This window comes from Canis lupus, chromosome 20 (genome assembly GCF_048164855.1).
Source record: "Canis lupus baileyi chromosome 20, mCanLup2.hap1, whole genome shotgun sequence".
Taxonomy (NCBI): domain Eukaryota; kingdom Metazoa; phylum Chordata; class Mammalia; order Carnivora; family Canidae; genus Canis; species Canis lupus.
Genome location: NC_132857.1, coordinates 31,183,820 through 31,207,693, shown reverse-complemented (window position 1 = coordinate 31,207,693; position 23,874 = coordinate 31,183,820). Strand labels below are relative to the sequence as shown.

The following is a 23,874-nucleotide window of genomic DNA, read 5'->3' as shown; positions in this document are numbered from 1 at the left end:
TCTGCAATGGCTGGCCCACCTCAGATGCCTGAGGGGTCCTCCTTCTAGCAGCTCACTGTCACCACCTTGTGACAAGTGCAGTGGCACGTGAGCGAAAGCCTCCACCTCTGTTCTTTGGGCTGGTAAGGCAATGGAGAAGCCTCAGAACTCAGAATGACTGTCTTGAGGAGGTAGATATGAGTGGATTTGTTAAGTGCCTTCCATCTAAAAAATAACTGATTTACTCACTCGCTTATTAAATGAGGGTTACTCTCCCCACCTATCTTATACTTCTCTGAAAGTCAGAGGGTAGAGGGACGCTGGAGGAATATGGAACCTGGCTTTGATTTGAATATGTGACCCTAAACGAATGCATCTGTGTTCTGTTGCCAACCTCATCTCTCTCAGTCCTTGTTTTTACAAGAAAAGTGGATCATTATCTTGATGAAATGGCACTTCTCTACCTGTGCGTGTGGAAAGGCACCAGGATGCCTTTGATTAGTGGAAAACACAGAGTGCCAACAAACCCAGCAGTGGTACTTCCTTCTGTCCCATCAGAACATGGTGAGACTGACTTTTTCCTCACCAGCTCAGTACTCTGAAATATTGATGTAGAAAACAAAGCCAGAGCAATGAGCTGGGTGTATGATCCCAAGTGCTTCTGGGGAGGAAGGATTCATTCTAGGAGCTATTAGTTATGAGGTTGAGGTGAGGTGTGCACCTTCAGTAGCAGTAAGAAGATGTCTTTCCAAGTTAGGAGGGGCTTGGGGCATCTCTCCTGAGACATACTGGCTAAGAAACTCAGATGTTTTAGATGACATAGAAACCAAGGAAAACTTTTGATCTGTATCAAAACATGGAAAAAAAAAAAAGAGGCTATTTTAAATTCTTAAGTCACTTCTGGCAGGCAGTGCTTATATTTAACTGTGCAGAAAACATTTCTAAATTAATAAGAACGCAGAGATTTTTCTTGCTCCCTTCACACAATCATTACCTCACTAAGCGTCACCCTGCACCCTGATAAAGGCCTTCCGTCTGTTTCTCTCATTCTCCGAAGAGTGTGCCTTTCTATGTGGCCAATGTCACATTCAGTCTTTTTCCTCATTTACACTGATGTCCACTCACTGGGCTGCTGCGGCAAAGCCTCTGTCACCTTTAACACTCTTTTCCCCTAGTCTAAAAGCATGCATTGGGGCTCATTGTAAGCACTGTTTAGGGGCACAGTTGGAAGAGAAAAGGAGCTTAATATGTTTTTAGTTGGGGAAAAAGCAGATCTGACCTGCGATAAAATGTCCTCACCTGTTTCTAAATTTAAAATCAGTTGTCTGCTATTTTTATCTTGCATTAAGATATCTCACAGGAAGTTCTGGGAACTCGAATCTGGTCTCCTGGGTTTTACTGTGACCCGGAATTCTGAGTGCTGCGTTTCACCACCCCCCCTCACCCCCACTGCCTACCTAACATGCATGGTTGGCATGATGATACACTATTGCTGTAACCTCTCCACAAAGGGAACATTGGCTTCTCTGGGCAGCAGATAAGGAAACCCACTTTCACCTAAATACAAGAATTTACCTCAGGACACAATCAAACTCAGGCTTTCAAGGGGATAAAGCCTCTGCTGTTTACATTAAGCCTACCTTTGGACACAACCAGTCACTGAATCTCTGCATATCTCAGCTCCCTCTATGTTCAAACGGGGACAACGGGTGAATTTTGTCACTCCAGGGGGTTGATGAGAGCCATGCGATATTATTACTGCCTACCTCTTGGACTTGTGGTAAGGATTGACTGAGAGGAGGAAAATAAAAGTTCTTAAAGTTAAAAGCAAGGGAGACAGAAATGGATGGGTCTGTATGTATCTCAGCGGGCCAGATTTTAGAAAACCCATATACAGGCAGAAAAAGATGACACTTTTCTGAATAATTTACCTACATACATAACCCATTTTATTTTTTTGGACAAGTGATTAATGGTTTCCCTTGGTTCAAGTTACAGATTTGAAATCTTCCCTCCAGGTTTAGCTTCATCGTCAACAGATCGCTTCAACATGATTTACTAGGGTCTTTCTCTCCTAACATTGGGATATACTGTGGACGGAGCAGGAGATTATCTCAACACCTGGAAAATGCAAAGGGAAGCATTACAAATGTAAAGCAGATAGTTATGCAAGACAATATGGACATATAAAACTTTATAGTCTCTAGACTCGTGCAATACCTCATGTGTCCAGAACACCATTAGCTTTATTATGACAAAAATGTCATTGTCGTCTTGCTGCCTGCTTTTATCCATGCTGAATAACATAATTTCCACTGTAATAATTGGATAAGAGCCTATCCTTGCTTTCAATATTAAAATAATCCCAGATGGCATTAATCAGCTTCAGGTTTATAGATCTGACCAAATAATTTTGTTGAGAATTACAGAACCTCCCACTCTGAAACGAGATTCATATGCATCAGCTTCACCATTTGCACAGATATTTACATACACAGTACACAAAATATGAGCCTGTCCAGTGAGTCCTGGTGTATTCTTGTTCCTGCTTGCTGAGAGACTGTCCATGCTCTGCTAATCTTTCTCTGGTACCCACAGATTCAGCAAATCTTTTCATAGGGCATATGTGCCAGGCACCTTCCCCCCCCCCCCCCCCCCCCGGAGATCCAAGGGTGTACAAGACAGACAGTGGCTGTGGTCTTCCTGGTGTTCTTAGATCAGGAGTCTGTTTATTACAATTGTGGGTCATTCATGCATATTTCATTCATTCATTCATTCATTCATTCATTCATTTAAATCTTGTGTTTGGAACGTCTCTGCTGGGCCAGGTGCTGGGTAGGAACTGAGATTGTTTTTTTTTTTAAAGATTTATTTATTTATTCATGATAGACATAGAGAGAAAGAGGCAGAGACACAGGAGGAGGGAGAAGCAGGCTCCATGCACCGGAAGCTCGACGTGGGACTCGATCCCGGGTCTCCAGGATCGCGCCCTGGGCCAAAGGCAGGCGCCAAACCGCTGCGCCACCCAGGGATCCCTGAGATTGTATTTATGTCACAAACAGAGTAGACTATCCCTGACTACAGAAGCTCCACAGAGAGACACAGATCTTGACCAAATAATCGTGGACGTAATCATATGTGCTTCCAAATATGATGATTGGCATGAAGTGAATACACAGGTGCTAGAAGAGCCTGAGAGGAAAGCTAGTTTTTAAGGAGGTGGGGGCCGTGTGTCAGGAAGAGGAGATGTAGGTGTCCTTGTCTTTAGACTCTGCCAAAAGAACTGTTCTGAGGTCACTGACAGTCTGGATCAGTGACTTTTCTCAGAGGTTTACACTTTCTAATGACTCCTGCAAACCTCTGACTGGTGATTCTGATCTCAATGCCCTGCCTGTGGGTCCTCTGCTGAAATCACTATTTTCTGTGAGGGTGAGGTTATAAGGAATGGAAAGGTTCTGCTTTCTTTCTAACTGGGTTTTTAACAGAAAGCAAATTCCTTAAATTTTCCTCAAACATGAGTGTGCTGGGAATTCCTCTGCCTGCCAGGCATAGTAACATCTCCTTAATCCTCCCTGGCCCCCACATACGCTGTCCTGCCTGCTATGGCTAAAGGATTCACCTTTACCTTTCTAGTAGCTCATTTTTAGTATTATATAGGTTGCCCCTATGCTTAGCAAAATAGAAAGAAAACACACAATAAGCCACAAGTCCACATCTTCCATCCAAAATGAACCCTAGTATAATGGTGGGAATGATATTTCAGCTGGCAGTTTGGTAAAGCCCAAGAATCTGAAAGTGACAGGAACATATGCATTTTAAAGGTCATTCCAATTACCATGCTTACTCATGCTAAGCTGCAACTCTGGGGTTCTTGTGAGAAGATCCACACATGGGGGGGTGGGTGGCAGGGGATGAGAACATGTGGTTGGCAGGTACTTGAGCAAATAGTAAGGATGATAATACAAATTACTATTGTTTCCAGTGATGTTAAATAATTCTTCAACATCTGAGACATCTGAGAAAAGTGGTAGCAAGCGTTGATAAAAAGCAGGGCAAATCCTCACAGTTCTAAAAGCTGTGATGCCATGATGTCTTTTCCTGGAATCCACATTTTTACATGGTCCTATGGGGACCCATGAGAAGAAACCCTATGGAAGAGCTCTTGGCTGCATTAAATTTCCCATTTGCAACCACTTCATTCTCCACATCATAGTGAATTTGTAACACAACTTTTCTTGATAGAATTATCCTAAATGTAGAGGTGCTTTTTTAGATAGGGAAATAAAATAGCGGAGAACTATTCTCTTAGTGGCAATTTAAAATCTCTCTTCTGCTTCTTGAAATATATATTTTATTACAAGTCTCACTGTGGTGAAATTCAGATTCTGTGTATGCGTGTCACATGTTCTCTGGCACTTGATGGAGCAAGGCATTAAATACAAAGATCCACGTCCCCCTGCTTACCTTTTGAGGTTTCCCCTTGACCTCTCCTCCCCTTTCCTCCCTTTTTCTGTTCACCTTTATCTCCTATATTAATGCATCATTCTATCTATATGCATTTACTGAGCCTCTGCTGTGTTCCAATGTACTTATAATAATATAATCTCTGCCTGTAGGAAACTCAAGAGCAAGAAAGCCAGGCAAAAAAGCAGACATTGTTCACAGGGACACTCATGGTGCTGAGGGCCATGAAGTCACATCTGAGCTACATTTTGACAGGCAAGCAGAAGTGAAAATAGCAGTAGTGGAAGGGTATTCCCCAAATGAACATACTCCCTGCCCCATAGCAGCTTATCTCATTCCAGCTCCCAGGCACCAGGCATTTGGCTGGAGTTCCCTTCCTTTTGCCCAAATTCTGCCCCTCTCTCAGCAACTCCTCCGGATCCCACTTATTCTGTCAAGTATCCCTGACAGTGCCTGATGTTCACCAAGACCTTTCCTTCTGTGACTGTCTCTAGCACTTTAGTTTCTCTTTGATTTAGCTCCCAGTCATGACGGTTACCTGTTTTGTATCTATATTTTGCCTTCCCAGAGAAAGTTCTTGATTCCTACTGATGCCTTCTGTTGAAAGCACATGCTTTGTGATTATTGTTGAATCTATTGAACCTTAACAGCATCTGCCATCAGTAGCTGGACATGAACTGGGTGTGTAACTGCCAGAAGTCAACACTCCTCTTGGAGTTAGATGTAACACTTCCTCGAGAGGTGGAATGAACTCAGTAATCTTTAATATCTTTGCACATCCCAAACTCTGGAGACGGTTGTCCAAGATTTGGGAATTAAAGTCCTTCACCTCTTTCTCATATTGAAGACTTCCCAATGTGGTTCACATGAAGTATCAGTCTATTTGAATAGATAGAGTGCCTAATAAAAGCAGCTGGTGCCAGCTGTCATCGTTCACGTGGTGTTAAGTGCTCCTTCTGTAAGCACTAGCAAGCAAGAGTATTTTTGTTTAGCAAGGCCATCATAAAATTAGACAAGCAAACCAGAGCAATGTATTTGAGCAATGTAGCCTATAAATATTACAGTGGAAGGAAGCATGTGAGCACATTATCCTTATTACAATCTTATACTTTAAGAAAAAAAGTGGGGGCAGCTCTGCAAGAGAAGGCGAGTCTGAATAGAATCCAGCTCCAGAGAAACATACAAAATGTCTGTTGTGATTGTCAAAGAATGTCACTAGTCTTCTGGTAATAGGATCTAGGGAGTGCACCCCCTGGATACAGTGAGCTCTCAACAGCCTCCTGGAGGCTGAGTTTGGAAGGCTTGAGAAATTGGCACTGTTTACCTATTAGGAGTGGGATAAAAAAAATAATAATACTGAGGGGTGCCAGTGTGTCTGTAACTCTGTCAGCTGTTTATCTGCAAGTGAAGTCATTGAAGAAGAGTAAAGGTTTCCTGCAAGCCCAGAGAGCAGCTTCAGAATCATATACAATCCATACTCTGTCATGGCTTTATTTTTTCTCTTTCTTTTTCTGAAGTGCCTGGCAGAGACTTAAACAACATTGTTATTATTCAGTGGGCTATGTCAAATTCTCTAGTGTTTTCTAGTAACATAGAAAGCTACTTCCAACTTTTGCTAAATGCCATATAAAGTCTCTCCGTAAAATATTTAAGATGTATTTTTTTCTTTTCCTATGAAGTTTTTCTCTTGGTTGTTTTTATACTATACCTGGAATCACCTAAATTTAGTAGAATTCAACCATGGGTAGGGTGCCATGCTAGGTTTTATCCTCTGCTAATTATCTTGCTCAAATCTATGAAGACCTATATTAAAATGTTTAAAATAAAACCATTCTCATTTTATAAAGGAGAGAACCGAGGTTTATAGGTGTTATGTGACTTTTTTAAGATTATATAGTTAGCAAGTATTTTCATTAGAAGCTAATGGGCTCCCAAACAACTCGGAAATAAAAGGAATAGTGTTGCCCTGTCAAAATTAAGCCAAACATCTCATAGTTCTTAATGGATTATCTTGAAGATACACAGCAACTATGACAGGCCAAATCATACCTGAATTAATGGCATCAAATGCAACACCTGCATTCTTGTACTCCTGAAGTCAGAGTGAAGGACCATCATGAATCTCACTCTCCCTCCCTAGGAATGGATGAAGCCTATGGGGATGTAATATAAATTATTGTTTCAAGGAATTGAATACTAATTAGACTAGAACTTTACTGCCCAATGCAACATTGGGCAGTGATGGAAAGGATCTCTTTTATGTTGTCTACACCTAGTAATTATTGAGAACCTGAAGTGTGGATGTCATGGCTGAGGGAGTGAATTTTTAATTTAATTTAATTTTAATAAAATTACATTTAGATGGGCATGTGTGACTAGTGTCTACCCTATTGGATAATACAGGACTAGACTCTCTGCTGGTGCGAGTCCTCATGGAGCTATAGTTTTTCCCCTAAGTTAGCAACCTAGGGCTGCACCTGGGGTAACTCTACAGATTAGGCATGGGCCTCAGAATCAAGACCCAGTTAGTGGATATAATGTCAACTGTAGCCACCCAAGCTGTATATGACCATGGTTTACCTTTCTATAAATTTCCTCACAGACATTTATATCAGAAGAGACAAGCATATTACTCTTTGCCTTAATTTCTCCCAAGATTCTGGGCAGACAAGTGCTTTAACTGTTATTAGTTCAAACGTCAAAACCCTTACATTATGTAAGAGATAACTCTACTACACCATGTATTCTTTTGCTGTGTCTGTTTACCAGTTCAGAATTGCCTTCAAAATAAGGATATATTTTGAGCAAATATGTACTTATAATCTAATTATATATCATCAATAAGGTTTTAGTTTCTAATTTTTTAAGGAAGAGAATCTTCACTTTTTAAAAATCTCAAGTATCATAGAATATTCTAAAATTAGTTATTGTTAGATCTCTAAAAGCTGCATGCCTGAATCCAAGCAATTTGGAGTAAGAAGTGGACTTGAGGCCAACAAAATCTGTGTGAGTTCACTCACTAACATAGGTTTGGATCTGTCTGTCTGTCAGAGAGTACTGACATTAAACCCAGAAATTCTGGCACCATCCTTATTCTGATTTCAAGTTTAACTGACTGACCTTCTACTATTTTGCAATCCATGAAGATTCCTTACCTACACGAAAAGGACATATTGGACAATCTGGTGGAACTATCAAGCCCTTTGTAAATTATACTCTTCAATGTAAATCCACAAATTGGAATTCTAGTACACACTTGTGTCTTGCTAGATTCACTTGCATGAGTCACAATACTGGTGATTAACGGTCCTGGTAATTCGTGAAGATTGGATTATAGTGCTTGCAGGTTGATACCCATCCTTGGATGGGATGTTTTCCAAGGTAAAGGCCATTTAATGTGGTCTCTGTAGGCAAATAGTTGACTTCACCTGATTATTTGTACCAGCACAAACGGCCTCACATAAAGATTCATACCAGACTGCAGATGTAAACTTAGCACAATTTCCAATGCTATCAGTGGAAAGTAATCTTAAGATTTGACCCCAGCCTATTGGAGAGTAGCTTAAATTTTAGAATGCATAAAAATCACTTGAAATGCACTTTTAAAATGCAGATTTCTGGGCTCTACAACCCCAGAAATTCTCATTAGTCCAAATGAGATGGAGACATGGAATCTGTATTTTATCCAACACCCCAGGATGTCTGTTGATCAGTCATTCAGAAATATTGTGTCAGCAGATTAAACAAATTTCCTTATTTTGCTCATCATAATACAGTTGCATCCAAATTTTCTCTACACAGTGGGAAACAACACTCCTAGTTCTGCCTGATGTTAATGATATTCTCGGAAAACCAATTGCTTTGTTCAAATAAGTTTGAGAAATGCTGGAGTAAGTAAAATTAAATGGGTTTCTTTACTGCAGGATTTCTCAATGTGTCATGTGGTGGTGGTTGTGTTGTGTGTGTGTGTGTGTGTGTGTGTGTATGAATGTGCACCATGCACTTAAAAGCTGTACAAGAGGTGAATTAATTAGAAGTTCAGAATTTCACAAGTATATTTGACCCTTTTTTCCACAAACTACTCATCCACATAATAAACTTTTCGACATGATGCCCTTATGTATATAGTAAGTACATCAGAGTAAACACGGAGGTGGTCAGTAGTGTAGACATAGTGACCTCAAAAGTTAGCATTAAAAAGAACAAGAGTGTCATAAGCAGACATTAGACTTCCTTTTTCATTTTTTTCAATAAAACAAATTGAGGTGATTCCTCTGCCTCTTTTCTCCTTCTAATTTTGTTGCATAGAACTTCTGCATTTGGTTTGTACACGCCCAGATTTATAGCCTGCCTTTTACACTTCTATAATCTTAAATAAGCTATTTAATATGTGATCTTCACTTTCCTAGAGATAGTGATAACTGTCTTACAGGGTTGTTTTAGCTGAAGTAATTACTGTGATAGCCTAACACTAAGTCTAGCATGCCAAATATAACATTTAATATATGGTAGAGAAGTTAATATTTTTTTCACATATATAATTATTTGGGGAAATTCAGGCATTAAAGGGAAGAGCACAGTGTATAAGTTATTTCCTAAAGCCCTAGAGCTCAGCAGTTTAGCGCTTGCCTTCGGTCTGGGTCATGATCATGATCCTGGAGACCCGGGATTGAGTCCCACGTCAGGCTCCGAGCATGGAGCCTGCTTCTCCTTCTGCCTGTGTCTCTGCCTCTCTCTTTCTCTCTCTTTCTCTCAATAATACATAAATAAAATCTTTAAAAAATAAAAAATAAATAAAAATACATCAGAGAGAACTGTCAGCATGCCATTCAATTGCAATGGAAGAAAAATACAGTTAATGAACAGTTACAATCTGAACTTTGCCATATGGATTACTAATTTCGAGAAGAGACAGATTAGTGTAGGTTTGGAACACGTGTACAGTTTTAGGATGTCACTTAAACTCAGCCTAAAATGACAGAGATTAGATTTTTAAAAAATGTTTTATTTATTTATTTGAGAGAGAGTGAGAGAAAAAACAAGAAGCAGGGAGGGGCAGAGGAAGAAGCAGACTCCCTCTGAGCAGGGAGCTGGATGCCAGGTTTGATCCCAGAACCCTGAGATCAAGCGCTGAGCCAAAGGCAGTGGCTTAACCCACTGAGCCACCAAGGTACCTGACAGGGAAGGTTCTTATGCGAAATTGAAAACCAGTGAATGCAGGCAGTGTGCAGATTCCTGTGTTAAAATGGGGACTGTGGGCAGTCCTTTAGAGGCCATTTATAATTTTCTGTGTCTAGGACCTCTCATCCTTTATTATCTGGAACTGCTCTTTCTCCTTCCCTTCCCATCACATACTTCTGTAGAACTGTACTCTTACATGGTTCCTGGCCCTTGGCCAGAGTGGATTGACCCATTGAGCTGGGCTAAACTGGTCTCCCCTAAGGAGTCCCAAACTTGACATTAGAGAGAAAAATCCCTTCCTAATAGAGGACACCTTATGTCAAAACTTGGCCATTCACAGTCATACTTCATGCCTCATCGGGGAAGATAAGATACAGGCAGACTGAAGGAAGTCAACCCACAGAGCAAAGCAAAGGCCAGGGAGCAGAGAATCCCCTAGCTGTGTTCACCTGCACAGGTTTGCCTGTTCTGAGGTCCAGCTGCATCCCTGTTCTCCTTGCTGCTTGGGGTTCCACTCTTAACTGTATTCTGTGAGCCTGTGCCCCTGCCTTGACCTAGGATGGCTTATGTTTTGAGGACTTTCAACTAAGGTTCTTCTGAAGAGAAGGCTTTTCATATCATATTTTCCATACTTGTAAGTTAGATAATAAAGAATCTAAACAAGCTGAAAGAGGAAAAAATGTATATATATGATGGTCATAGGAAAGATTCCGTATTTTATTTCTTGTTTGTGTTCTTCATAATCTCCATGTGCAAGGGTCATAGCATTTTAGCTCAGATTTGGGGCCTTTGCCCAGAACAGACACAAAGTCAGGGACCAAGGAAACTATTCACTGGCTGTGAGTGGAATCATTAGCAACTGTCTGTGGCCAGTGGTTTGGCCACTAAGCAGGGCATGGCGCCTGAGTGGTTCTGGTCTCTGCTATCTTACCTCTCAAGTCCCAGACACAGGTCTTAACTCAAACAGAGCAGGAAGCCAGGTTTGCTGCTCAAGTGGACAGGACACTGATGAAACTTAAATGAGCAAAGATGAAGTGTGACCTTTCTTAGCAACTCCTGAGGTTAGCAACAGAGAATGGAAATGTCAGATCTGCATAGACAGGCCAAGTAGCAAACCCAGCTTAGCAGACCAAACGTCTCTCTTCATGTACTGGGCAAAACATATCTACTACAAAAAGAAAGAAAATAAAATACACAGTCTGGGTCTGTGTCATAAACCACCTATAAGTATCCATGAAAAAAAATAATGAGTTTATTGACACTTATTCATGTTCTGTCAGGCCTGATTTAATTTTCAAAATGATTTAGAGATTATTTTTGCCTTGGTTATGCTAACGAAGAAATTAAAGCTCAGGAAAGCATAAACAATTTTGAATGTCATACAAGCTACAAAATGACAGACAAGGATTTGAACTTAGATCCTCCTAATCTGAAGTCTGGGTTGTTGAAGGGCACCCAGTCCCCTCCCCAGTGAGGAAGGCCACACTGTCCTTCTGCAAGGATGCAAGGGGACAGTCCCAGACCAGCCCTGAGTCATAGTAGAGTCCCCACGCTAAAAAATGAGAGCCTCTGGTAGAGCCATGAATTCTCCAGTCCTTAAACAACAGCTCAAATTCAATATGAAATGACCTTTAAAGTGAAAAATTAAATAACCTTATAAACATGCTCAAATTGATCAGCATCCCATATAATCCAGGCCCTGCTGGTGTCTTGTCTATCCCCACTCTTTGTAGATTCTGGGGGCCATGACAGTGACTGTAGCAGCCAGGGCCAGCCTGGCCAGCACTAGCATCCACAGGAAAATAAGACATTGGAGGAGTCTGGATAATAAAACCTGAAAGAAGATTGATGAACCCAATCATAACCTGTGTCCTTCTTGTCTTGTATCTGAGAGGTTTTCCTTCTTTCTTGTTTCATCAATGAATTTTTTTTTATTCTGCCAAATAAAATTATAGGACTATTTATAAAAGAAAAAAAGCAATATTTGAACATCAAATTAAATATTTCTAAACTTTGTCTATGAAAACAATGAGGCATTTTGACTGAGTGGTCACTCATTGTAGTTGTGCCTTAGCCTCAGGACTCATTTTATGTGGCTCTTCTAAATATTACAAAGATCCTGATTCACATAGGTAAGTAGCTGCCATCTGATATAGGTTTCGAATGCCTTTCCCTAAAATAGCTGATATATTTCATGAAGATTTATCCAGAAGTGTTCAAGAGTAGGTACAATTTTTTTTATTTCAAATTTGAGACCTGTATTCATTTCTTATAAATACAAAAGCCAGATAAATGCATAGCCAGTGCTATCATTTTCTATAATATGACAATTTTTTGGTGTCATGTTCATCCATTCACTTGTTCTTGCTCTGTTATTATACAGTGGAAAGAGCATGTGGCTAGCAGATGTTCTTGAGCTTGGCTGGGTTTAAATGGATTTAAGTGGGTTTAAGTGTAGCAGGGCCTTCCCTTCAGCTGCTCTACCTTCTGCGGCCTGAGCAGACCGGATGGCACCCAGCTGGTGCAGTGCAGCATCCTTTCTCATAGATAATACTTGTACATTCTTATTCCCATAAATACACAGGGAAGGCAGAAAAAGACTGACATCAGGGTCTCCAGGGTTAGCCTGGGCACAAAACTAGCAAATTGTGAGTGCAGTATATTAAAATCTGATATAGGGGCACATGGGTAGCTCAAATATTGAGTATCTGAGTTCAGCTCAGGTCGTGATCTCAGACTCCTGAGATCAAGCCCTGTGTCAGGCTCCAGCTCAGCAAAGAGTCTGCTTGAGATTCTCTCTCTCCCTCTCCCTCTGTCCCTCCCTGCACCCTCTCTCTTAAATAAATAAATAAAACCTTTAAAAAATTAAATCTCATACAAAGTACATTGGAAAACTCTATTTTAATTTAAAGCTAAAAGAATTAAAAACATTTGCAAAAAGAACACGAGAACTAGAAAAGGGAAAAGAGAAATCTCCATAATTTGCAATCCTTCTGACCCATCTCTACAGGATGGTTCTTGAACTTGACCTCAACTAGATCCTTGGTATTCACTGCACTTTGAGGACCAGCAGCTCTGGCATCTTTAGGGAGCTTATTATAAATGCAGAATCTCAGTTTCTACCCCAGACCCACTGTATCACATTTAAGAAAAAAAAAATTGGAAGCAATGAGCCAGACAACAGAATTATTCCCATTCGTAGTGGGATATGAATGATGGTCTAAATTTTAAGAATAAGACCATTCTGGTAATCTGGAAAGTTCTATTGTTTGCATTTCCTGATTGACTTTAACAATTGAGATGTCATCTCAATTATATATGCTAAACAAAATCATTACACTGTGAGGCGCAGAAAATCATTTACCTTATTGATATGTAGTAGATAAACCCAGACCAAATTTCTTCCCCATAGTCCAGAACCTGTCTGTAAACGATGTGGTATGTTTCCATTCCAATGAAGCACTTCTAGGCCATTGAGACAAATTAATTAATTAGGGAAATTCCATTCTGCCTTATTTGGTCAAAATGATCCGTATCAAGCTAGTAGGGAATTCTCTTCCCTTGTGATTTTTAAAAAACATTATTTTGTTATTTGGAGAAAGAGACACGTATCTTTGTAATCAAATAGCAATGATTTGGTATTAGTTTCATGGTCTCAGCTTACTTCTCATATTAACAGCATGGGAATAGCGAATGCTGATTTATTCTTCTTGAATCACAACATCTTCTGCTTTGAAGACATGGCCTTTGAAGAGCACTGAGCAGCTCTTGGTCATAAACTTTAGGTTTGCCGATGTGTGGAGAGGACTGTTCCATTTTACCGTCCAAAGCCAGGACAGGGAGGCGGAGTGCCTGCTGTGGGTGCTGGGCTCTGTCTGGAAGCCAGGCAGTGATACTGGGATCCCTGATGTGCTCAGCACACTCCTTTGACCACCATTACTTTGTCCATTATCTGGGGATCTACTCGGCAACAATTGACAATTGGCTCCCTGCTGTGAACTAGACCCTTGGAAATTTAGGAAACTGACTTCTGACACTTTTCTTTTTATTCACTTAATTCCTTAATGTCTGCATCTGCTGTAATTACAACAAATTTCAATTATAATGAAGATCCAACCGTGGGGGTAAAATGAGATTATGGTAATTGTTAGAATGGAGAGGCATAGAAATAGGTTTCAAAAGCTTTCAGAGAAGCTATCTGATCAAAATAAGATCAATGCAGTTGGCTGCTAATTAAAGCAAACAGACAAAGGAACACAACCTAGCTGATTTTTAATGTATGAGCTTCATTAAAAAGCTTACATTAGTCAGCTTGCATTTTGAGGACTATTGAAATGTTTTGTTCTTTTTGTCTCTAAGGAAAGCATATAGAAATTGAAACTGACCTTCAACTGTATAAAGGAGGGATGAGAATTCTTAAAAAGGGAAGTAACTCAATGGAGCATAAATACATTCAGACTCATTTATAGGTAACCATTTATCTGAACATTTGGGAATTTCAGAGGCCTGCCAATAGATGTCCTATTCATTTCAATCTGTTATGGGGAATGAGGAAGAGGGAAATTTCATACTGAGGAAAAAAACATTTCTGTAGGTGTTTATAGAAATACACAGTGTTTTTTTAGGCTGATCTAAACAGATGACTTCCTCTAGTTGTGTTCAGGTTGGGGATTTTTTTGGGATATGTGTGTTCATGTGCCTAACAGTGCACATGTTTAAATAACTGTAATAGAAGGATAGGTACTCAGGGACACACAGTTAACCATTGTGCTGATTTTCTCAGACAAAAGACCCTTTTCTTTTAATTTTTCAAGAGACTTTAAAAATGTACATGAATCAATAGAGAGCCATAATCAATGTGATATTTGGAGCATATTACCAGGTGGGCTTTGTTCCAAGGAACAGGGAGGTCTCACTCACTGAATTTTATTTTCAGAGTTTACTGAAGGAGGTAGAAGATGTTCATTTAGACCTGGATTTGAGTGCCTGCTGTGCTCTAGAGGGTGACTTGGGAGCTCACTGAGCCTCAGTGGCTTTATGCAGAAAATAAGATCCATTCACCTGAACCTCCTCTCTTGTTCAGCTGGTCTCCTACCTGTATTGAGAATATGTCTTGGGACACCCTGACTCACTCTTCTTAGAGACCATTTCTTAAGTGAATGAGGTCTCTTTGCTATTGTCTAATATCAAAATAAAATGTGAAATGTAAGCACCTGTATAAGTTTATTTCCAGTTTCATTGTAAAAGCCATGACGAACCCAGAAATAAACGAAGAATGGGATGGTAACTTTTATTCCCACACTTAACCACTATTAGCAGATTACTAATTTGGACTATTTCCTTCTAGACTTTATTTTCTCCTTATAACAATGAGGGCAGTAACAGTAGAAGCTACATATGATATTCTGCAATATGCTTTCTGTACTTAAAAGTATATTATACATGTAGAACTTTCCAATATCCTTACGTATACATGTATGGATTCATTTTAATTGCCTTATAATGCCATAGTATGGAGATGCCATCATTTCTTTACCATTCCCCAAATGGTGGACTATGGCTCCATTTTTTTAAGTTGTTAATAATAATTATAATTTTACATATGTGTTTTTAAAAAGATTTTATTTATTTATTTATTTATTTATTTATTTATTTATTTGAGAGAGAGAGCGAGAGAGCACACACATTTGCATGCTTGTATGTGAATAGGGAAGTGGCAGAGGGAGAGAGAGAATTCTAAGCCGACTCCACACTGAGCAAGAAGCCTTGGCACAGGACTCAATCCCAGGACCCTGAGCCAAAATCATGAGTTGGATGCTTAACCAACTGAGCCACCTAGGCACCCCAATAATTATACATATATTTTTGTGCACATAAGAAAGTATTTTGGGGGCATTATCTCAAGTGGAATTGCTAAGTCAAAGTACGTACATAAGCTAAATTTTGGAAATGCGTTAATGGTAAATGGCTTCCCAAGTTACATGAACAGCAAGGAGCATAAGAGGGCAATACTAACAAAGGCCATAGAGGAGCAATGTGTAAAATAAGAGAAAATACTCATAAACATAAAGAAAATAAAAAGATAAATATCCAATATTTTAAAAAATAATACAAATTAAAGGAGATAATGCTTTTTTCCCTGACACTTGAAAATTAAGACAAATAAAATAAAATCCAAGGTTGTCTAGTTTTGAAGAGACAGATTCACTTCACTATTGTTTAGGGGAGATTAGGGCATTTGGGAGGAGAATTTGGTTAATAGATTGAACCTAAAATCTGTTGTTTTCAACCAAAAAGTACTCACTAATGTGACAGAGACACAGAGAAGCAGGGGAACTAGAGACAGAATTCAGAGGTCAGCAAAAAGAAGTTGTTCTCAGGGTGAAGCTCAGGGGTGCTGTGCAGAGCCTGTGGATGGGCATGGTGCTCTCCCACAAAGTGGGTTAGGGAGGTAAGATTTAATACCTAAATAATCAACCAGCACAGGTGTGATGAATGTGGTATCCACAAAGGAGGATTTTGTAAGGTTATTTTTGTTTCAGAGTGATACTGAAATTCTTAAAGTTACAAATTCAAAATTTTGTTTTTTAAAGTTTTCTTTTTTACTTTTTAAAAATTCAGCTTATAAAATTATATTCTACTTAGAAGTCTAGCAAGTATTAGCACACAGGTCTAAAAACTCTTTGAAAAATCCCGTTTATGGATTTAATTACTTAAATACCTTCCAATATATTAACTACATTTATAATATGATTTATTGCCTTTCTAAGTTGTGCAATTTACTGCATTAAAAGATAGAATGCCACGGATATTTCTAAAAGTTAAGTATCCAGAAAATGAACATTTAATTTTGGTGAATTTAATTTATATTAGATGTTCTACTAAGGAAGATTTTTAAGGTCTAAATCAGTTATTCTATACTTTTTAAATTGGAGTTTACAAGGCTTATATTAAATAAGCCAAATTCCCTTAAAAATTACAAATACTAAAGAACTATTAATTTTTTTCAGTTTTATTACAATCTTCCTACAAGAGAAAAGACCCATCTCTGGTCAATTCAAAGACTCATTCTTGGAAGGAGCCATTTTGAGGACAAGTTTTTAGGGGCCTTTTAAAGATATCCCTTCTTAGACTGAATTTTTAAAAAAATGAAGTAATTATAATTAGACTCCTTGACTTGTTGCAAGACTGTTTAAATTAGGTTCATTTTAAGGTTGACCATTGACCGACATTGGTCTTAATCCTATTAAACTCCATTATAAATATGCTTAGGCATTTTATCAAAGTCAAGAACACTAGTTTCTTCCCAGGAAGACACAGATCACATCATATAGACATTTCTGGCTGAGATCAGCTTTGGGACCATTTTTTCTCTTTCAGTACCTTACTCCTTCTTAACTCCCAAATATTAATACTAAGGTTTTGATTATCATAAACTTTTGATACTGAATTCAGAAATTTGTAAATTAAAAATGTCATGTCTAAAGAAGATACTAAAAAAAAATAATAATAAAGAAGATACTTATTATCCTGAGTGATGGAGATATGAGCATGATCCTTGTTGATGCCAGCGGAGCATCCTGAGTGCTGTGTATGTATGGGTGCTCAGTCAAGGACTCCAGGACATCTTGGTGGGCTGTCCGTCAAGCCCATAGCCCTGCATTCAAGGCTAAATTTGGATCCTAAATTTACTTTCCATTTTGCTTAGTAGACCTTGCTGGGGTTTTGCATTTTTCTCTATTTGTAAGATTTTACAATTAAGAAGTTTATTTTAATATTATGCCATAGCTTTGTCTTACTTGTGATAACTTAAATGCCCATTCTACAGAAAGCATGCAGAGACTAGAAGCAATCACATTAACTCATGAAATGTAGAGGAAGTCTCTGTCATCTGAAAAAAAAAAATCAAAGTAAGAGCAGAACAGGGACAGGGGCTAGCTTAGTAGTAGCTGTATTTTAAGAATTTCTTATTATTTTAAGAATTCAACACTTTGGTTATGAAAAGGATTGAAAATAGAGTCAAAACCTCTTTTCTCTATTTTTCATCACCGAATTTATAGAATTTGTAGAATGAATTATATATCGTTAAGCTAATTATATGATAAATATATCCTTTATTCTCTAGTTCAGTTTGTTTATTGCCAATTAACCCTTTGTCACTATCATCAAGACCTCTCTACCTACCAAAAGTATCTTTAAAAACTCTAACCTCACAGGTCCAAGTTTGCTAATGAGTTTCTCGAATCAGTGGGCAACTATGTGAGGCTCCCCTCCCTCCCATTCTTTGCCGAAATGGTGCTTTAATGCATGCTGGGAGTTTATTTTTAAGGAGGTGGATCATCTGGCATTTGGTAGATAGAGGATGCATGGTCATTGAGAATACAGGCTTCAGTGACAACTAGCATAGCTCATGTGTCTGGCTCTGTCACTTCACACTTGGGCAAGTTATTTATCCTCATCTTGTCTTACTTTCTTCATTTATTAAACAGGGAAAATAATACCATTAAAGCAACATCTCAGATATGGTTGTGAGATGTTAAAGTTAAAGTTTCATTTCAAGATTATTTCTAAGAGGAAAGTTTCCGAGAAGGCAAACCTAGATTGACTCTTGGTGGATGTATTTTATGGATTAGCCATGAAAACAATGTTTGGTTAAATGTCATTAGGATAGTTAAAAGGCTGGTTAAAGGTAATTGCATTTTATGATATATGGCAAAAAGGTGACAGTAACCAGTGTGAATAAGTGTCTTGATCTTGCTGAAGGCTGTCTTTGTTAGACAGTGTGCACCTAGCGAAAGCACATCCATCCAGATTCAGTCTGATATGAAATATCATTAAAGCGCACCTGGGTGGTTTGGATGGTTGGGCATCTGCCTTCAGCTCAGGTCATGATCCTGGGGTCCTGGGATTGAGTCCCGTATCAGGTTCCCAGCTCAGCAGGGACTCTTTTTCTCTGCCCCTCTCCCCTGCTTGTGCTCTCTCTCTCATGCTAGCTCTCTCTTTCAAATTAAAAAGTAAATAAATAAAAATCTTAAAAAAATAAAATAAAAAAGAACTATCATTAGAATTTTAGGAGATAGGAATTCAGAGTACTTATCTCCTAACAATTTGAAGTGAGGGCCTTACCCCTAAGATTGTGACAGCGCTCACCTTTAATGGGCCTTTCTTACTTCTGTACCTCTGTTCTCTTTCTGGGTCATGCCTTCAGTGCGCAATTTATGGCAAGTAGGGAGAAAAAGAAACAAAACACCAGTTTAATAAACTGATTAAAGAATATGGAAATTATACTCATAAAACCGTCCTTGTTAAATAAGCAAATTGGGGTTATGCATCTTTTATTTTGAGTGTCAGCTTTACAGATGAGTTTTTCTAATCATAGTCTGTGTTGAACCAAAATGAACCAAGCTAGAAGCATCCATTCATTTTTTTCTTCTCGTTCTAGACATATTAGATTTTGTTTTAGCAAAGTACTCTTTCTTTCAGAAGTATATTATATTTTTTAAAGTGACCATAAGCAATGAATTTCTCTCCTACACTTTCTTGGTAAATTGAGTTTATTAACCCTGCAAAACAAAGTCTATGTGAGGCTTATAAAAGATGTGTTCAAAGTGTCCAGATATTTCTTATTGTTTTCCCCAAGGCCCCTCCTACTACAGGCCCAAATGAATTTGTCAATCTTGAGTTTTAAAATATTTAAAAGTGTTGAATAGAGGGGAAAGCGTGTGCTTTCACTTCTTTTTGTATTTACAGGATGCTGTTTTATAAAAAGTTAAGATTCCTGCCTTGAACTAGCCTGAATGGAATGGGGGTTTTTCTAGATCTTGGGTTATCTCACAATATTGATACAGATGAAAACAGGCAGTCCTCAGAAAGTTCAGGGGTGCAACCAAATCTTGGAACAATAGGAACCAGCCACACAAGTACTGTCAGCACTCTGCATCTGTCTTTTCTGCTGCATTCTGTACTCCAGTATTCATATTCTCTCTCTCTCTCTCTCTCTCTCTCTCTCTCTTTCTGTACACTGCACACAAACTTTCTTCTTGTGGCTGAAAACATGGCCCCAGAGAACTTCTGAATTTTCTATTTTATAGCTTCAGCCATTAAAAAGAGGTGGCCTGAACCTTCTTGGTACTGAAATCAAGAGAACCATAGGATTAAATGCCTACAGACCTGGCTTTGCTCAAATTTCCATCTTTATTTTCTTTTAAAATTTATTTATTTATTTACGTGAGAGAGCGAGTGAGGCGGGGGAGTGTTGGGGAGAGGAAGAGAGAGTCTACAGCAGACTTCCCTCTGATTGAAGATCCTGACACGGGGTTTGATCTCACGGCCCTGAAATCATGACCTGATCTAAAACCAAGAGCCAGATGCTTAACCAACTGAACCACTCAGGTGTTCGTCAGGTTTCCATCTTTAAAGCAATTAATTTTATGTTGGAGGAGGAAGAGGAGCAAATAATAGTATAATTTACCAACTATGGAGTGTGTGTGAGTGTGTGCATGAGTGTATGTGTGGGGGTGTATTTGGCATTGGAGGAAGGGGAGTAGAATGGAGTTGGATGGGGGGATGGGGATAAAGACAGGCCTTGAAAGTTCCAGAGGGGAAAACTATGGAGAAAATGCACTGCAGGATCAGCATAATTCAGAAGCAGGCAGATGCCAGGATGTAAGGGAAGAAAGATGTAGGGCGAATGGGTTTTCATGAGCTTGCCCCTCAGACTCTCAGTCAGGGCACACCTTGAGGCAGAGGTCCTCACTTGGACAGGACACTGTCCTGTCCATCAGAGGACACTGATGCTTCAAGTTTCTATAACTCCTCACAGCACAAGGTTACTGGGGGCAGGGAGGTCTATCTCAGTGATGAACCTGTTTCTTTCCCTTTCTGCCAAGATCAGGAGCTGGGAATGGGAATCAAGAGGAAGGATAAAATCTGGAGTAAGGAAGAGGACCCCTTGTTTTTGTTTATGTGTTGATCAGTTGGTTTCTGTGAACATGTTCCGTAGAAAATTTACTGGTTCCTTTCTTTCCCCTTCTATTCCTTAAGCCATAGTTGGATACCATGGAGTTACCAATATGCTTTTCCCAAACATAAGCCCTGTCAGCACAATTGCATGTTTGCTGTGCTGAGTGGAAAATTTCTAATAATATGTCTGAACATATGCAGGAATATTAGTTTCTGGGCTTTGAAACAATCATTGCTGGAGGGTTTCCTACCTATATAGGGCATTTACGATAAATCGTCTTACTTTTGCTTGGCTCACATTCTCAGAGGCTACACAATGAACCCTTTTATTGTATTAGACTACTTCTATAGCTTCATTGCTCACACCTTCTCCCCTTTTAAATCTGTGGGATTTTTTTCCCTTTAAATATTTTTTTTTTTCAAGAACTCCAGGATTTATCACTGCTTTTGGTCTTAATTTTATTCATTACAAGTATTGAGCACTCACCAGGTTATTTCTTGGTAACAATAGTGCCTGCTGTGTAGATTTTTAAAAATATTTTATTTATTTATTCATGAGAGACATGGAAAGAGAGGCAGAAACATAGGCAGAGGGAGAAGTAGGCTCCCTGCAAGGAGCCTGATGCAGGACTCGATCCCCCCCGGGATAACAACTGAGCCAAAGGCAGACGCTCAACCACTGAGCCACCAGGTGCTCCTGGGATTTTAAATCACATATGTAGGGAGTGAAGAGAATTGTCCAAAGCCAATGGCTGAGCTGGGATTTGAATTCAGATATAAGTGACTCTGATGCCCACGATCTTTGTCCAGAAGATAGGAACATTGCCTCTAATCCCATTACTTCAAGTAACACATGACATCTGTCCTTCCCATCAGTGTTTGGTTTGCTTTGTCGTGGCCATGCCTCATATCTTGAATTTTCATTTAATCCAGTCTCAGTCTGTTATAATCCTTTTTGCTAACCGTTTGTGGTAGCTGTATGATAACCCATTAATTTTATGTATTACAACGTCCTCAAGAAATTTTCCAGTGTTGGACATTTATATTGATTCATCATGACTTCCTTGTGAATGATGATAATTAGCACGCTTAGTTTTTATATTTTGAAATATATGCTTAAGATGGAGCCATTTGAGTGTGATTGTGAGGTCAGATTCTATGAATGCTTGAGAGCATTCTTAACACATGTGGTGAAAATATTTTTCAGCATAGTCATACTGTTTTCATTGTAAGTAGTAGAGGCCTCATTTTAAGGGTGGGCTGGCATTTGGTGAAATGACAGAATTTCCCCGCAGGTTAAATGATTAGGTACCATGTTTCCAGATTTTGTGTGTAGTTTAAAATAGATTCTTGGCCATCACCCAAAAGAGAGTCGTGAGGACAGTGACCTCCATTATCTGCTCCTTTCCCCATCCCTTTAAAAGTGCAGAACCTTTCAAAAATGTAAAAATCATGATCTTTGTACAGTTTATTCTATAGTAAATGAAAAAAATCTTATGAATTCTGACCACTTCAAATAAACTTTAAGTCAATGGCAATTTGCCCCAATGTTGAAATGCCCAACGTCATCACCTAAATCAGCTCTGAGCCTTCATGACACATAGTGTTAGATGTACCTACCTCTGTGGTGAAGCCCAGAATTATTTTACTGTTGCTCAAGTCTGACTTATATACATACAGACATACAGCAGACCAATTTCTACTATCAATTCATGCAGTTGGATATTAATTTTTTTTTTCCTGTCATTTCAACTGAGTTGGTTTATTTTGTTTGCTTTTGGTTTAATCTTCCGTTAGGTGTTTGCCGAACTACTGTGAACACGGAGGATTCTGCTCACAGTCCTGGACTACCTTCTACTGTAACTGCAGTAACACGGGCTATACTGGTGCCACCTGCCACAACTGTGAGTAGTCACGATTTACCCACAGACTGGGCAAACATCCAGGAATACCAGTGTTAACTTCAGGATGCATTCAACACTGGGTGGACACTTTTTGTTCATTCGTTCAACATGTGCTTCTCAAAAGGCGGCTATATATGCCCAGCACTGTGGTGGCCCTTTGGGATAGATAGACGGACACAATCCATAGCCTCATGGAGTTTATGGCCTGTCAGGAACACAGACAAGAAATAGAATAAGTATTGGAGGCAGAAGTGAAACAATGTCCTTAGGTCGACAAAAGAGAGCTATTGAGTCAAATACATGGTCTAGATGGGCTCAGTTGTGCTGCTGTAATAAATAACATCTCAGGGGCCTTAAATAACCAGTGGTTGTGTCATGCCTGTGTTACATGCTCATCTCACATTGGCAGAGACTCCTCTTCCATTGTGTCCTCATTCTGTGATGCTGACAGAGGCTCCATCATCCAGGTTGCCATGGCAGAGACAAGCACAAGGAAGCGTGTATTCACTGTTGAAAGTTTCTGCCTTGAAGCGGCAAACATTATCTCCATTCACATTCTGTTAGCCAAATAGTGTCACAAGGACATGCCTGAATTCAAGAGGAGAGGAAGAACACTCTTGCCATGGGATCAAAGAGAATGGAACCAGCATATAGTGATTAAGGGCAGATGACTACATGCCAATGTTAAAGAGGCTAAAGCCTGGGTTAGAAGCTAGAAGCTAGAAGCCCTGGGTTGGTCTTTGTAGGAATGTGGGAGAAAAAGAAAAGCAAAAGAAAACTGAATTTCTAAGTGGTTTCATATGGATGGAGGGTACTGAAAATGAGAAGCAGGAAGAGAGGAAGCCAGGAATGAGGCAGGCTGGAGCACACAAGGAGTAAGAGGTGATGAGTAAAAAATAAATGAATATTATGAGCCCTGATTACTATAGTTTTATAGTCTCTGTGGGGTCACCAAACAAAAACACATGACAAAATCGAGGTTTTCCATTTAGGGAATTGTGTGTCAAACTGTGAAATGAACTCTAAGTATAATTTAGAAAGACATAATCTGACGGTGCTGGCTCTAGTTGTAAGAGATTTCGTTGAAAATTCTGTCTTTGGGCAGAGCCCCCGCGCAGTGGGGTTTTGGGGTCCGGGAGGCCGGCACCTGCACCTGGCGGACCTCTGGACACACCTGGACCAGGGCCAGCAGGGGCTGTCACCAGCCGAGGTCACAGCAATAAATGGTGACTCCGCCAAAAAGAAAAAAAAAAAGAAATTGACTTAAAAGGTAGACAGGTAGAAGAAGGACCTGCTAGAAAAAATGTAAGAACCAAACCAATGAGCTGTTGAGGACTACAGTGAGGTCCACCTGGGGCTGACCTCACCAGGGTTTCTTAAATTC

At 39.4% G+C, this 23,874-nt stretch overlaps 1 protein-coding gene and 1 long non-coding RNA gene across 2 annotated transcripts in view; one reads left to right on the top strand and one right to left on the bottom strand.

The window, feature by feature from the left end:
- The window catches only part of CNTNAP5 (contactin associated protein family member 5), a 796,877-nt gene that overhangs the window by 452,903 nt on the left and 320,100 nt on the right, over positions 1 to 23,874 (top strand). The window contains exon 11 of the mRNA XM_072788823.1: positions 22,384 to 22,490. Within this exon, the coding sequence (XP_072644924.1) occupies positions 22,384 to 22,490 (107 nt within the window). The remainder of the gene's footprint in view (positions 1 to 22,383; positions 22,491 to 23,874) is intronic.
- Positions 1,929 to 22,859, bottom strand: LOC140611832 (uncharacterized). The gene is made up of 3 exons (XR_012013077.1): positions 22,207 to 22,859; positions 18,775 to 18,826; positions 1,929 to 2,100 (listed from the first exon to the last, which is right to left on the bottom strand). It is a non-coding gene; the product is annotated as an uncharacterized lncRNA (long non-coding RNA).